The sequence below is a fragment of the Panthera onca genome, chromosome C1 (genome assembly GCF_046562875.1).
Source record: "Panthera onca isolate mPanOnc1 chromosome C1, mPanOnc1 haplotype 2, whole genome shotgun sequence".
NCBI lineage: Eukaryota > Metazoa > Chordata > Mammalia > Carnivora > Felidae > Panthera > Panthera onca.
The window spans coordinates 55,196,103-55,210,942 of record NC_138346.1 but is presented as its reverse complement, the minus strand read 5'-3'; the positions used below and the strand labels follow the sequence as shown (position 1 = coordinate 55,210,942).

Below are 14,840 nucleotides of genomic sequence, written 5' to 3'. Positions count from 1 at the left end.
ACTTCCTGTATGACCTTGGAAGGTCTGTAATTTTTCAAAATCTTAATTTCCTTATGTGTAAAATATGTAACTGGAATATATGACTTCTAATGCTCTTTTCAGCTCTAAAATGCCATTGCCCTGTGATGAGACTAATTCTCTGGTTATAAAAGATACATCAGGATATGTATCTTTTCTCACATATGATTTTGTAAATTCTATGATATCACATTAATCAAAGTAAAATATGAGATTCTAAATAAGCACTTAGGTACCTAACACTTGAAGCTTAATGGTGGCAGATTTGGAACCACTCGAATTTTCGGCAGTAATGGTATAGTCTCCTGAGTCCTTTCGGTTCACACTGAACAGCTCCAGTGTGCAGTGGTTCCGCTTCATGGCCATCTTTATGCCTTCTGCTGGTTTCAGCAGTGTGCCTTCCTTCTTCCAAGACACTGTTGGCATTGGTTTACCAAAAACAGTAGCATCCAGGCAAACATTAGTTCCGGCTTTCACGGTAAGCAAAGATTTCATAGCCACACTTAGGTCTATCCTGGGAGGAACTGGAAAGAAATAAGATAAGGATTTAATATAAGAAAAGGTATATTATATCATTTTTATTAATACAAGTAGAAAATTCATATGCTCGGTCTCTTTCAAGATGAGATTTTTAGAAGTAATATTCATTATAGAAGAATATAGGTTTAATGTAGAAGTTTGATAATGCTGAAAATATAAAGAGATGAGTATCTTCCATGGTTTCAAAATCTTTCAGTTTTCACTGTTATCATTTGGTGGCATTTCCTTGTCCCTCTGTGCCTATGATGGTTGAAATGATATGGTCTTTACAATTTTGTATTTTGTTTTTAATGTTTATTTTTGAGAGGGAGACAGAGACAGAGTGTAAGCCAGGGAGGGGCAGAGGGAGAGGGAGACACAAAAATCTGAAGCAGGCTCCAGGCTCCAAGCTGTCTGCACAGAGCCCGATGCAGGGCTCAAACCCACAAACTGTGAGATCATGACCTGAGCCGAAATTGGAAGCTCAACAGACTGAGCCACACAGGCACCCCTTGTATCTGGTTTTTGAGTTTAACATGCTATGAAGATTCTCCATAATCATAATTTTTAGTTGTCTGTATACAAAGTACCTACCATTTTACTTGGGTTTTTTTCCCTCATGATGTAGATTTAGTTTTTTATTAGGAGAAATATACATTACGAGTACTTTCCACCTTTGCATATATAATACTGAACAGAATCTTACCATTTTCTGCCTGGATGGTCACTGGATCAGAAGGTTCAGAGGGCTGGCTAATGTTCACTGCGGTCTTGGCAATTGCTCTAAACTGATACTGAGCATTCTCTTCTAAGCCAGTGGCTGTGTACTCTTCCTGGGGAATCTGGTGTGGTGTAGTATTGCACCGTACCCACTTATCACCAGGCAGTTTGCAAGCTTCTACAAAATAGCCAATAATTTTGCTGCCTCCATCATGCTTTGGACGAGCCCAGATGAGGGACACAGTACTCTTGGAAACATCAATAACTTCAGGCTTTCCAGGAGGATCTAAAACCAAAAGAGGTATTCTCAGCATTTATCGTAATTGCAGAAGTTGTAAACTTCCGTATTTCTCATTATCACCCAGAAATGTTGAGAATATTTCCGAATAGAAGTAGTAATCTTCAGAGACTCCAAGGTTTAAATATATTCCCATAATACTAACAAAAAATTACTCACCAATTGGCATTCTTGCAGTTACATATTCTGTTGGTTTGCTGGGTGGACTGGATCCAGCTTTGTTTAGTGCATAGATTCTGAATGAATACTCAAGACCTTCTACAAGGCCAGCACAAGGATATTCAGTTGACCGGACAGGAGTATCATTAGCTTTTACCCAGAGCAAACTGTTTCTTTCTTTGCGTTCAATCAGATAACCAGTAATGGGACTTCCTCCATCACTGTCTGGTCTGTCCCATGCCACAAATATGCAGTCTTTGTTGACTTTAGTGACTCGTGCATTCTTTGGTTCACTAGGAACATCTGGAGATGAAGACAAGGGAAATGTCAGTTTTTATCTTAGGTAAGAGACTAGAAAGAAAACAATTTTTTTCTTCCTGAAAGAAACGTACCAAATGGGAACTTAGCCAGCATCTTTGGAGATGGCAGAGGCTCTGAAATGCCGAATCGATTTTCTGCACGGACCCGGAAGATATACTCCTGGCCTGGGATCAGTTTTCCAACTCTGCAGGAAGTTTTTGTCACCGAAGCTAGAGCTGTCACCCAATCACCTCGGCTCACATCACATTTCTCCACTATGTAATTGGTGATGTTACTGCCTCCATCCTCCAGAGGGATGTGCCATGAGAGGGAGCAAGCATCAGCGTCTATGTCAGTAATGTCAAACGGAGGCTGAGGGGGCCCCGGAGCATCTGCACAGACCAAGAGGAAAGAAATGTATAAGAACAGGGATTTGATAGGAAAAAAATGTTGCCGATTTTCATATTCAGATAGCCATTTGTCTAATGCTTGACCTACCCATGACGATAACTTTGATTTTTTGAGTGTCTGTCCCAGAACTGTTTTCTGCAGTGAGGCTGTAGTAGCCACTGTCTTTCCTAGTCACATCTTTTATGATCAGGATGGAAGAACTGTCCGCTTTATGCACTGCCAGGTGGCTGGATGTGACAACTTCATCTTCTCCTTTTTTCCACTTACAGATTGGATGAGGCTTTCCATACACATGGGCTTCAACTCGGAGTTTCTTCCCAGCTTTAATAGTAATTTGCTCTGGCATAAGGATCTTTGGAGGCACTAAAAGTAGAATAAAAATTCATTAACCTTGCAGGGAGGTTAAATTTCCTCTGGTGGGGCAACCACACTAGTATTTCTCAAATTGTGGGTTGCAACCCATTAATGGGTTCAAATTAATGTCTGCTTTACAGCTAATATTTTTTTTAAAAGAATAAGATTGAATCGACGAGAAAATATTAGGGACAAGTCTGGATGTCCAAAGGAAATTCTAATCAACTTTTGTCACATGATGAAATGAGACAATGACTACTTACACAGCTGTTCTTTGGCCTCATATACTCCTTCAGCTTCTCTTGGCAAACTGACTCCAACAGCATTTCTGGCCACTACTCTAAATTTATACTTCTTTCCTTCCTTTAGGCCAGTGACAACAAGGCTGAGATCTTTTACCACTGAGTACTCTGTCCAGCGATCTGCAGGCTGCTCCTCTTCCCTGTAACTAATGATGTAGCCATCAATTTTAGCACCTCCATCACGCAGGGGAGGTAGCCAGGCTAATGTAGCACTGTTCTTCGTCATTTCAGTAACTTCTAGTTTCCTTGGGGGATCAGGCTCACCTGGAAGAGAAGTGCGATTTAGAAAAACTGTCCAGGTAGCCTAATCAAATCCCCGTGTTACCACCTATACATGTTTGAGTATGCCACTTGCTTTGAAGCATACGGGAACTATAGTACAGTATGTTGAAAGTGAATACTGCAAGACGGGGCAGATTCAAAATGTCTTTAATGAGTTAGATAGTTGTTTGTACTGTTTGTGTTCCTACAAATGAAAGCCCTTTCAGTGCTTGGGACCTCAACCTTGCTAAAGTAGGAGACCAGAGCTAAAAGGAGGCAAAAAGAAATTACTTACTTAGAGGATCTGATGCTAGCACTGGTTTGGGGACGTCTGCAGGCACACCGGGGCCGTACTCATTGACAGCAGTTACTCTGAAGAAGTACTCATTGCCAGGGACAAGATTGGTGACTTGGAAGCTTGTTTTCTTAACTTCTGGGGTGACTGTTGACCACGTCTTTCTATCTGCCTCACGTTTCTCCACAATATAATGTGTCACTTGGCTCCCACCATCATTCTCAGGAGGGGCCCAGGAAATGTGGCATGATGTTTTCGTGACATCTGAAACTTTTAAATCAGACACAGGTCCAGGAGTATCTGTAACAAACCACAAATTCAGATACACTGTGTCTCCTCAGGCTTCTACTTACTCTGAAGGGGAAGAAGGAGCTTGTCAGTAACCCACCTAATACTCTGACATTCACATACACGGCCTTTTCTCCTGCTGGGTTCACAAGCGTCAAGGAATATTTTCCTGAGTCATCACGGGTAGAATTGGGAATGACAAGGAAAGCCATAGTGTCAACCAGATCGACTTGTCCTTTTCTGACCACGTTATCAATACCCACTCTCCGCCAAGTGACTTTAGGGGCTGGTCGTCCTCTCACTATGGCAAAGAGTCGAATAGGGCACCCTGCTCTCACTGTGACCAGTTTTCTCATGCTGGCATCCAATTCAATCTCCGGAGGTTCTGCAAATGACATGAAAGCCATTAGCTGACTTTTCAGAATGTGGGGAAATTATGTGAGAAGCGCAGAAAGGATGAGTCACATGATAAAATAGGGCCTCACCCAGGATTTCTTTAGGTTTAATAGCATCCTTCAGTTCTGCGGGGCGCCCAATGCCAGCTTGGTTTTGGGCGCACACCCTGAACTCATATTCCTGGTTTTCATCCAAGCTGGTGACAGTGAACTCCCTGCGAACAAGTTGTGCCGCAGCATTGCACCTTTTCCAGCCTTCGTCAGGTGACATGTCTACTCTTTTTGGTCTCATTTCCACAACATATCCAATTATCGGTGCGCCACCATCATATACTGGCTTTCCCCACCCAAGAGTTATGGAGTTTCTGGTTGTATCAACCACTTTGAGGTTGGTTGGTGGACCAGGTGGCTCTGAAAATGAATTGCATAACAATGAATTCACACATTGTTAATGACTACGAGTGATCCCGCTCTAATGTGTCATTTTCTACAGTCCATTCTCAGTTCGTCAAAGATGGAGGGCTCAATTTCTCAGACATGGAGTCCTCTTTTTCCTTCATAAAATTAGAATCTACCATTGTTTGTACATGTTAGGTGATTTGGAAAAATACTGGCTAAAATGAAGTTTGGATGTCATGGATTTAATTTATTTATCTAACAGCTCTGTGCTTGAGATTAAGAACTGGCATAGGGGCACCTGGGTGGCTCAGCTGATTAAGCGTCTGATTCAGCTCAGGTCCTGATCTTGTGGTTCCTGAGTTTGAGCCCCACATCGGGCTCTCTGCTGTCAGCACAGAGCCTGCTTTGGATCCTCTGTCTCCCTCTCTCTCTCTGCCCCTACCCCACCTGCATACACACTCTCTCTCTCCTCCACCATCCACCCCCTCTCAAAAATTATGAACATTAAAAAAAATTTGTGTAATATCAGAAAAAGCAAGAACATCATACCTATGGGGTCTTTTGCCACCACTGGCCTTGAGGGCAAGCTTGGTTCTCCAATTCCAATTTCATTTTCTGCCTTGACACGGAACTGATATTCATGTCCTGGGAGGAGATTCTGTACTTTGAGACGTCTTTCAGGGATTGCACTCTTGTTAACAGGGACCCATCGTGCTGAATGTCTTTCCTTTTTCTCCAAAAAGTATCCTGTGATGGATTTTCCACCATCGTATTCAGGTGGATTCCAGACCACAGTCATCTCTTCTTTGCTTACTTTGGTGACTTCTGGGGGATCTGGGCGACCAGGTCTATCATATTTGGTTTTTGCAATGACTGGTTTACTTTCTGTTGGAGGCCCTGTGCCTATTTTATTTTCTGCACGGACTCTGAAAATATATTCATTTCCTTCTATGAGACGTGTTACTGTCATACCGGGTGTTAAGACATTAGCAGAATAGGTAGACCAAACCATTCGCTTGCTCTCACATTTTTCTAGAATGTAATTTTGGATTTCACAGCCACCATCATCCTCTGGTGGATCCCAGTGAATAGTACACCGATCACTGGACACATCAGCAATTTTCAGATTTCTTACAGGACCAGGCTTATCTAAAACATTGACGGTGGCATAGGCCACAAAACTGCCAGCTGTGTTAGTTGCTGTAACTACGTATTTCCCACCATCACTTCGCTTTGCTTTAGAAAGAGAAAATTTGGATGAATCAGCACTTGTATCAATTTTGACCCTTGGTGATCTTGTTAAGTCTGTAGCATCTTTGTCCTTGGTCCATAAAACTTCTGGGAATGGTTTGCCTCTCACACCTGCTTCAAGTCTAATGGTTTCCCCTGCTTTGACTGTTAGCACACCACTCAATTTCAGATCAAGCACTGGTTTCTGTAAGTCTTCCTTCACAACAACTTCCTCTGTCTTTACCCAGTCACTTTCCCCACCTTCATTCTTTGTTTGTACCCTGAACTCATAAATCTGGTTCTCAACACATTTATCAACCATGTATTGGGTTTCTTTAATGCTTCCTTTATGCACTCTTTCCCAGTCATCAGAGCCCTTCAGCCTCCTCTCAACATGATAGGATAGATTCGGGCTGCCACCATCATAATCAGGCCGTCGCCACTTGAGATAGACAAATGTCTTTCCTTTATCTGCAATGTGAAGGTTTTCAGGCTCACCTGGTCTATCAATAGGGTTAATAGCCAGAATTGGAGTTTTGGTTTCAATGGTTGGTCCAACACCTACTTTATTCTCTGCACAAACTCGGAAATAGTATTCATTGTTTGCTAAAAGGTTGGCCTTAATTAATCGCTTAGTGACATCTGAAGCAACAATTGACCAGCCTTTCTGGTTTGGTTTCCGATATTCCACTATGAAATTTGTTATTTCTGAGCCACCATTATCTAGTGGGTTTTCCCAAGAAAGTGTACAGTTCTCTTTGCTTACATTGCTAACCTTTAAGTTCTGGCAAGGCCCAGGTCTGTCAAGAACATTAACGATGGCAGAACCTTGGGCATGCCCACTGCTATTCTTAGCTGAGATGATATACTTGCCATGATCAGCTCTAACAGCTTCTTTAATTTGTAACTCAACACGAGGTAGATCATGAATTATGTCAACCCGCTTTTCTCGGACCAATACTTTGCCTTCCTTGGACCAAGTTATGTCTGGATCAGGTCTGCCTCTGACTCGAGCAAGAATGCGAATAGTTTGGCCCACTCTAACGGTAATAATATCACGACAGGTAACATCAAGTTCTACTTCTGGAGGATTAAGGATGTCTTTTGCAATCACAGATTCTGCTAGTTCTCTTGGCTCTCCCTCTCCCACAATATTAGCTGCCTTTATACGGAATCTGTACTCATTTCCTTCAATTAGTCCAGGTACCCTAAAGGCACATTGCCTAATGAGCTCATCTTTATTAATCCTGGTCCACTGTGTTGTACCAGCTTTCTGACATTCTACTACATAGCCTAGAATGGGACTACCACCATCACTGAGGGGCTTTGTCCACACCAACTCAGCTGTTTCTTTGGTCTTGTCTTTCAGTTTAGGATTAATAGGTGGTCCAGGTGGTTTGATGGGCCGGCAAGCTTTTATTGGGTCAGAACTTGGGGATGGATTGCTTAATCCTGCAAGATTTTCAGCAAAAACTCTAAACTCATAGGTATTTCCCTCATAGAGTCCAGACACTCTAAACTTCAGGTCAGCTATAGGTGTTTTGTTGACTCTCACCCATTTGCCAGTTATTTCTCGACGTTCCACATAGTAACCGGTTATTGGACTGCCACCGTCAGATTTTGGCAGAGTCCAAGACACCATTGCACCACTTTCAGTAATGTCAGTAACCACTGGTTTACCAGGAGGAGATGGAGGACTAAACTTATGTTTAGCAACAGTAGGTGTGGAGTCAAGGGGAGGACCAACACCCATCTTATTCTCTGCTCTGACTCGGAAAATATATTCACAGCCCTTTTGCAGATGTGGGATTTTCAGCTTTGTCTTACTGCTTCCTGATGAAACAACACCCCATGTGTCTTTCCTTGTATCTTGTTTCTCAACAATATAATTTATCACGGGGCTTCCTCCATCATCCTTAGGTGGCTGCCATGAGATAGTCATATGTTCAGGAGTAACATCCAGAATATTAATAGGACCTGTTGGTGGACCAGGCACATCAAGAACAGTAAGATGTGCAGCTACTGTTTTGCTGCCAGCTGCATTGGAAACTGTGATTTGATATTCCCCAGTGTCTCTCCTTAAGCAGTTCTTAATGGTAAGTACTGACGAGAAGCTGTCAGTTTCAACTGTGTAGTGTTCATCTGTTTTAATCTCACTCCCGTCGGTTGTCCACTTTGCAGTGGGAATGGGTACACCTCTTATAATAGCAGGGAATCTGACTGTAGTTCCAGCTTTTACCACGAGACCTTCAATTAACTTCACATCCAGCTCCACAGATGGAGGCACTGAAAAGTAAACATGAGAAAATTAGATTTTGATTTTCACAATATGAATATTCACAGTATGAATTAAAAAATTAATAATGCCAGTCCAAAAATTACCTAGTTTTTCTTGACATTCTATTGGGATAGTTGTGTCAGGGAGACTAAGACCCACAATATTTTCAGCCTTTACACGGAATCTATAGGTCTTCCCTTGTTGCAGTCCAGTAACAACACACTCTAAGTTTTTCACAGTCTTGAACTTAATCCAGTCTTCGGTGCCCTCTTCTTGATATTCCACCAAATATCCAGTGATTGGAGAGCCACCATCACGATCTGGCTTATTCCAAACAAGGGAGACTTCAGTCTTGTCAACATCTACATGGTGCAGGTTTTTGGGTGGCCCTGGGGGATCTTTTCAAAAGAAGAAGTTATGATGAATGAATAATATTCTCAAAGACAGGCAGACAAAACTTTTGTATCCAGAGAAAGCAACTTACGTAAAGGATCCAGAGCCTTGATGGGTTTAGGTGTTTCTACAAAAGGACCACGTCCATACTGGTTCTCAGCAGCTACTCGGAAAAGATACTGATTGCCTTCGTTAAGATGTTTAGCCAAGTGACTCTTTTTCTTTGATGTAGTTGAAAGAGGTGACCACTGGGCACTGGCAACATCTCTCCTCTCAACCACATAATTTGTAATAACAGAACCACCATCATCTAGTGGTTCCTTCCAAGTAAGGTAACAAGAATCTTTCCTAATTTCACTGACTTCCAGATCTCTAGGTGGCCCCGGCTTATCTGAAAGTGTTAAGTAATGAAGTTATATTAGTGACTTAATCCAGATAAAGGCTCAAAATATATTAAAATTTATTTTTAATATGTTATCACATTAAAGATATAACCATGAAAATTCTTACCTAATACGAGTACTTTTACTGAGACAGTTTTCGAACCAGCTGGATTCTCCACTGTTAAAGAATAAATTCCACCATCTTCATGGGCAGCATTACGAATTTCAAGCTTGCTACCAACTGGAGTAACATCAATTCTTGCTTTAGTTGGAGCTTCTCTGTCTCCTTTTTTCCAAGTTACTTTTGGGAATGGCACTCCTTTGATGACAGCACTAAGTCTTAGAGTATCACCAACCTTTATGTATTGTTCTCTTGCCATGTTGGCATCAAGAATCAATTCAGGGGGTTCTAGGATAAAATGAATAGCACTTTAAGGTTTGTTGATGTATTTTACAATGAAGCATATACAATGAGACACCTATCTTCTTTGCTATTACAGCTGAGAAGATTTTACTCACCAAGTCTGTCTTTTACTAGCACTGGCTCGGGAACATAAGCTGGATCTGATTCACCAGCTTCATTGACTGCTAATACTCTGAACTTATAGGTTTGACCATCCCGAAGACCAGTGACTTTATATTTAGTTTCAGGACATGACTCAGGAGTGTGGTTGGCTCTCTTCCACTCTTCATCTCCAACTTTCTGGTACTCAACAATGTAACCCAGAATCTTGCTCCCACCATCATGACGTGGTGGCTGCCACGTTAGGTCAACTGAATTACATGTTGTATCAATTGCTTCAGGATTAACAGGTGGACTTGGTTTAGCTACATAATAAAAGAAAAAAAAAGGAGTTAGAATATAGCTGAAAACGAAGTTGGATAATATGAAAGCTGAATGAATGCTTTAATACTATACCAATTGGATCTTTAGCAAAGAATGGTTTGGATGGTGGGCTTGGCTCTCCAATGCCAATTTCGTTTTCTGCAGAAACCCGGAATTCATATTGACACCCTTCTAGAAGATCAGGAACCCTGAATTTAGTGTATGGATGGATGGGCTCTTTGGTAACTCTAGCCCATCGTTTAGACATAGTTTCCCTCTTTTCCAGGATGTAGTTTGTGATGGGCTTTCCTCCATCATTTGGCTTGTTCCAGGTTACTAATGCAGAATTTTTGGTAACTTCTGTAACAATTGGCTGGTCAGGTGCATCAGGAACCCCTACAATAAACATTAGAGTGTGTTAGAAATTTAATTTTTCCTATTAACAATATCAAACATTGAATCACCAAAAAGAAGTGTAATGCATACTGAAACGATCTTTGGCTTTCATCGAATCAGATACCAGAGGATCACTTATTCCATACAGATTTTCAGCATATATCCGGAAAATATAATCTTTTCCTTCAAGAAGTTTAGAAACTTTGCATGTTGTTTTAGCACTTGCAGACGTAACAGGCATCCAAATATCTTTTCCCACTTCCTTTTTCTCAATAATATAATTGGTAATTGCACTGCCTCCGTCATCTAAAGGTGGCTTCCAAGAGATAACCATGTACTCTTTGGTCACCTCATCAAAAATAACCGGTCCTACTGGTGGTCCAGGACGGTCTGCAGAAACACACAAACACAGAACACAAAATGTTATTTCCACTTCTGCTCTGGAAAGGACAGAATATCTACTCTTCTTGTGAAATTATACTTACCAACAACATTGACTTGACAGAAACCTTTCCTAGAACCTGTACTGTTCTCCACAACCACACAGTATTTGCCAGAATCTGATCGTTTGGCCTTGATCTTCTCTAGGGCAAGTGTTGTCGGAGTGGTCTTTATGTGAGTACGATCATCTTCTAGCACATCAGCTTCATCTTTGAACCAAGTAACCTTAGGCTTTGGTTTGCCTGAGTAACGGCCAGTGAGGGCAAAAGCTTCACCAACCCGAATTGTGAGTTTATCTCTGAAGTCAAGGTCAAGTGTCGGAGGAGCTAAAATTTTAATTAGAAATGCAAGTCAGTTTTACCGATCTCTTATGGTAAATCTGTAAATGTCCAAGTTTTCAAGGTATAAATTGAATTAGAACACATACCCAGGTCATCTTTGCAAGTGATTGGCTTGGTACAAAATGATGGTTTGCCTTGTCCAACAATATTGACAGCGCTGACGCGGTACTCATAGGTATCACCTTCTTTTAAGCCTTTAACGGTGTATTTTCTGCTAAGCAAGTTGTCCTTTGTAACTGAGTGGAACTTCTCAGTTCCAATGAGACGGCTTTCTAGGACATAGTTAATAATTTCTGATCCACCATCATACTTAGGAGGATTCCAAGTCAAAGTAACAGAATCTTTAGTAACTTCTTTGACTTCCAGGTCTTCAGGACGCTCTGGTACAGCTGTAAGTAAAATATGGAATTATGGTGAAAAAATGCCACATTAAAATGTAGTAGAATATAGTAGATGATACTTTTTGAGAGTTGCATTTAAATATTAAATTATCTGCTTTGATAAGTAACAAGAAGACATCTCATCTTCTGAGATGAGAAACTCTCATTTTTAACATTAGAGTTAAAAACACCATACAGTCTAATTTCCTCTCATAGATGAGGAAATAGAGGTTCACTGAGGCCAAATAATTTAAGAAGGTTCTCCAGAGTTAGTAGTTTCTGAGTTAGGAAAATATATTTACGCCATTAAGGGGGAAATTTAAAAAAATTAGTGTAGTATACATGGAAGGATTTGAAGAATCATATATATTCCCACAATCTTTCAAAATCACATTCAAATACTACCAACATCAGATACTGAGCATTTGCCTAATGAGTCTCGTCAAAGGAACAAAATGGTTGGCATTTATATACATATTTTGTCACCGCATTCTTTTATTAAATGAGTGAAGAAGTGATTGAGAATGAAATTAAGATGTACGTACTGATTGGATCTCTGATGACAAGTGCAGTTGGTGTCTCTGTAAATGGGCCTATGCCAACACTATTTTCAGCCGCAACTCGGAAAAAGTAGGCTTTGCCCTGAATGAGACCCTGGACGGTAGCATTTTGCCGGGTGACTGTATACGTCACTGGCGTCCATGCTCTGCGGTCAGATTCACGCTTTTCAATGACGTAATTGGTGATTGGACAGCCTCCATCATCTTCCGGAGAAAACCATGTCAGCTTGCAGGAGTCATTGGTGAGGTTGTCAGACCGGAATGGTTCTCCAACAGGACCTGGCACATCTGGAAATAAGAGGAAGAGATTTCTAATGAACCTTCAATGAACTACAGGGCTCAATATTTGTCACCCTCTGTTTTTAAAAAGGAGACACTAAGACATTTTCTTATGAAGAAAATGAGATTTTGTCTATTGATTTTTTTTCCTCCCCATGATATCTATATTCAGCCATATTTTAAAATGAAATAGGTAACAGTTACTGTTTGCCACTGTTTTAGCAGGAGCTGAAGGAATAGTAATGTGTGTAATATAAATATGTATATTTAAATATGTATTTAAATATATATATATATATATATATATATATATATATATATATATATGTTTAATTTGTAAGTCAGATAGGAAGAGCTGCCAGAAGGAGAATGCACAGAAGGAGACAGGAGAGGGGTGAGGGGTGGCATGGCTGGCTACTTTTTGTGTCTAGTTTACTCTCCAGAGGGGAAAGGGAAAGAGAACTTTTTCTAGATGACTAAAAAATCAGAAAGCAGCACAGGAGTCCCCAAATCTCAGAATGACTTTTGAGAGGGTTAGAATTTAATCTGAAAAGGTACCACTTCTCAAGTAAAAGTAAAAGGTGTTTAGGAGCTTGAAACTAACCCAAAAGCTTATAGGACTATTGGTCAATGAGATCTTTTTCCTTATGCCATTATCATTAATGAAAATGTAACATGTTTACATAACATTAATTATGTTCAACAGAGAACCAGTTATTCTCACATAAAAACTCACTGTTTGGGGTATGGTTGTGTTAGAGACATGCTGAGAGAGAAATCTGAGTGGGAGAACTTTGCTTTCTGAGCAAATCACTACAATAAAGCAGCCAACAAGAGGCATGAAAAAGCCTTGTAGAATTCACCTCTATATTTAGTGACTAGAAGTGCAATATTGATAACCAAAAATGATGCTTTTCAATTAGAATATGAAACCTTTCACAGATGTTTGCTTTATTAAGATAATTAGCAAATAAGGATACACTCTCATGATAAGAAATTGATCAATCTTTGTTAGATATTCATGTACACTGGCAGGAAAGTTTCTTTTGTGAAAACTATATAAAACATAAATGCTTATGGCGGCATGTTATGTAACAAGGCAAAACACAAAACTTTGTTATAAAAAACTTTGTTTTTATATAATATAAAAACATAACTTTTTAATGTTATATAAAAAGGTAACATATAAAACTGTTTATAGAAGTATAACAATATAAAATATGTATAGGATAAAAAAGCAAAGAGGAAATTTTTTTAAATGCTAATAGTGGTCAGGGCACTTGGGTGGCTCAGTCGGGTGAGCGTCTGACTTCAGCTCAGGTCATGATCTCATAGTTCTTGGGTTTGAGCCCTGCATTGGGCTCTGTGCTAACAGTTCAGAGCCCAGAGCCTGCTTCGGATTCTGACACACTCTCTCTCTCTCTCTCTGTGCCCCTCCCCCGCTCATGCTCGGTAGCTCCATCTCTCAAAAATAAATAAACGTTAAAAAAGTAATTTTAAAAAATGCAAATAGCGGTCAATGGGATTGTTGGTAATTTTTTAAGTTTCCAAAGTATATGTAACAGTTTTATTATTACATAGTCTTATTGTAGTTGAAGTAAAGATGTTATTTTTAAAAACTGCATGGACAAATTCAAAGTATTTACCTAATACATCAACGATAATGGTCTTCTTTCTTTCTCCACCTGCATTTTTGGCAAGAAGAGAATAGACACCTTGGTGACTCCTCTGGCAATTCTTGATGACCATGGATGAGCTGATGGCTGTGGTCTCAATGGTAGCTTCTTGAGGTAATGCTCTTTCATTCATGTTCCAGGTGACAGTTGGAGGAGGTTTTCCAGACACATACGCGATGATCCGGATCACCCCTCCAGCATGGACCACAATTCTGTCTCTGACACTGGCATCTAGCTGAAGGTCAGGCAACACTGGAACACAATTGAAAATTACAAATGTGGTTTTCATTTCCAATACAAAACACAAATATTGATAAAATGATAGAAGTATGAATAATTACCAATTCTGTCCTTCATTTCGATGATATCTGTGACTTCTCCAGGTTCTCCAATGCCGGCAATGTTGACTGCTCTAACTCTGAATTTGTAGAAAGCTCCTTCTTTTAACCCTGTCACAACAAGCTTTGTTCCTCTCACTTCTTTGTCTTTACCCTGGGGAAGGATCACAAGCGTTCAGTTCTTTGTAGCTTCTTATTTTAATGGCTTTCTAAAGCATAGCCAACAGCATATTTAACTAGTCTGGGAAAATTGTTGCTAGTTTATGTATTGGGGATCAGATATTATAGGTAAATGCTGACTGAAATGTCTTTCCAGGAATTGTGTTTTAATATTATGCCAAATGATTGAAAAATGTACTCTTAATTTTTTCCACCGTTTTAGAATTTATAGCCAAAAGAGAAATTAATGATAATATAACTTTTTTTTTTTTTTTTTTTTTTTTTTTTCAACGTTTTTTATTTATTTTTTTTGGGACAGAGAGAGACAGAGCATGAACGGGGGAGGGGCAGAGAGAGAGGGAGACACAGAATCGGAAACAGGCTCCAGGCTCCGAGCCATCAGCCCAGAGCCTGACGCGGGGCTCGAACTCACGGACCGCG

The 14,840-nt window shown here is 40.2% G+C and overlaps 1 protein-coding gene across 1 annotated transcript in view; it reads right to left on the bottom strand.

Moving 5' to 3' along the window:
• Positions 1–14,840, bottom strand: part of TTN (titin) — a 276,115-nt gene that overhangs the window by 57,116 nt on the left and 204,159 nt on the right. Inside the window, exons 251-271 of the mRNA XM_078451133.2 lie at positions 14,244–14,394; positions 13,873–14,154; positions 11,933–12,235; positions 11,094–11,396; positions 10,711–10,992; positions 10,316–10,615; positions 9,923–10,225; positions 9,523–9,831; positions 9,131–9,412; positions 8,712–9,011; positions 8,332–8,625; positions 5,269–8,235; positions 4,411–4,731; positions 4,026–4,310; positions 3,638–3,937; positions 3,043–3,345; positions 2,513–2,788; positions 2,107–2,406; positions 1,715–2,017; positions 1,244–1,543; positions 255–542 (exon numbers count right to left, since the gene is read on the bottom strand). Coding sequence (XP_078307259.2) covers positions 255–542; positions 1,244–1,543; positions 1,715–2,017; positions 2,107–2,406; positions 2,513–2,788; positions 3,043–3,345; positions 3,638–3,937; positions 4,026–4,310; positions 4,411–4,731; positions 5,269–8,235; positions 8,332–8,625; positions 8,712–9,011; positions 9,131–9,412; positions 9,523–9,831; positions 9,923–10,225; positions 10,316–10,615; positions 10,711–10,992; positions 11,094–11,396; positions 11,933–12,235; positions 13,873–14,154; positions 14,244–14,394 — 8,752 coding nt within the window. The remainder of the gene's footprint in view (positions 1–254; positions 543–1,243; positions 1,544–1,714; positions 2,018–2,106; positions 2,407–2,512; positions 2,789–3,042; positions 3,346–3,637; positions 3,938–4,025; positions 4,311–4,410; positions 4,732–5,268; positions 8,236–8,331; positions 8,626–8,711; positions 9,012–9,130; positions 9,413–9,522; positions 9,832–9,922; positions 10,226–10,315; positions 10,616–10,710; positions 10,993–11,093; positions 11,397–11,932; positions 12,236–13,872; positions 14,155–14,243; positions 14,395–14,840) is intronic.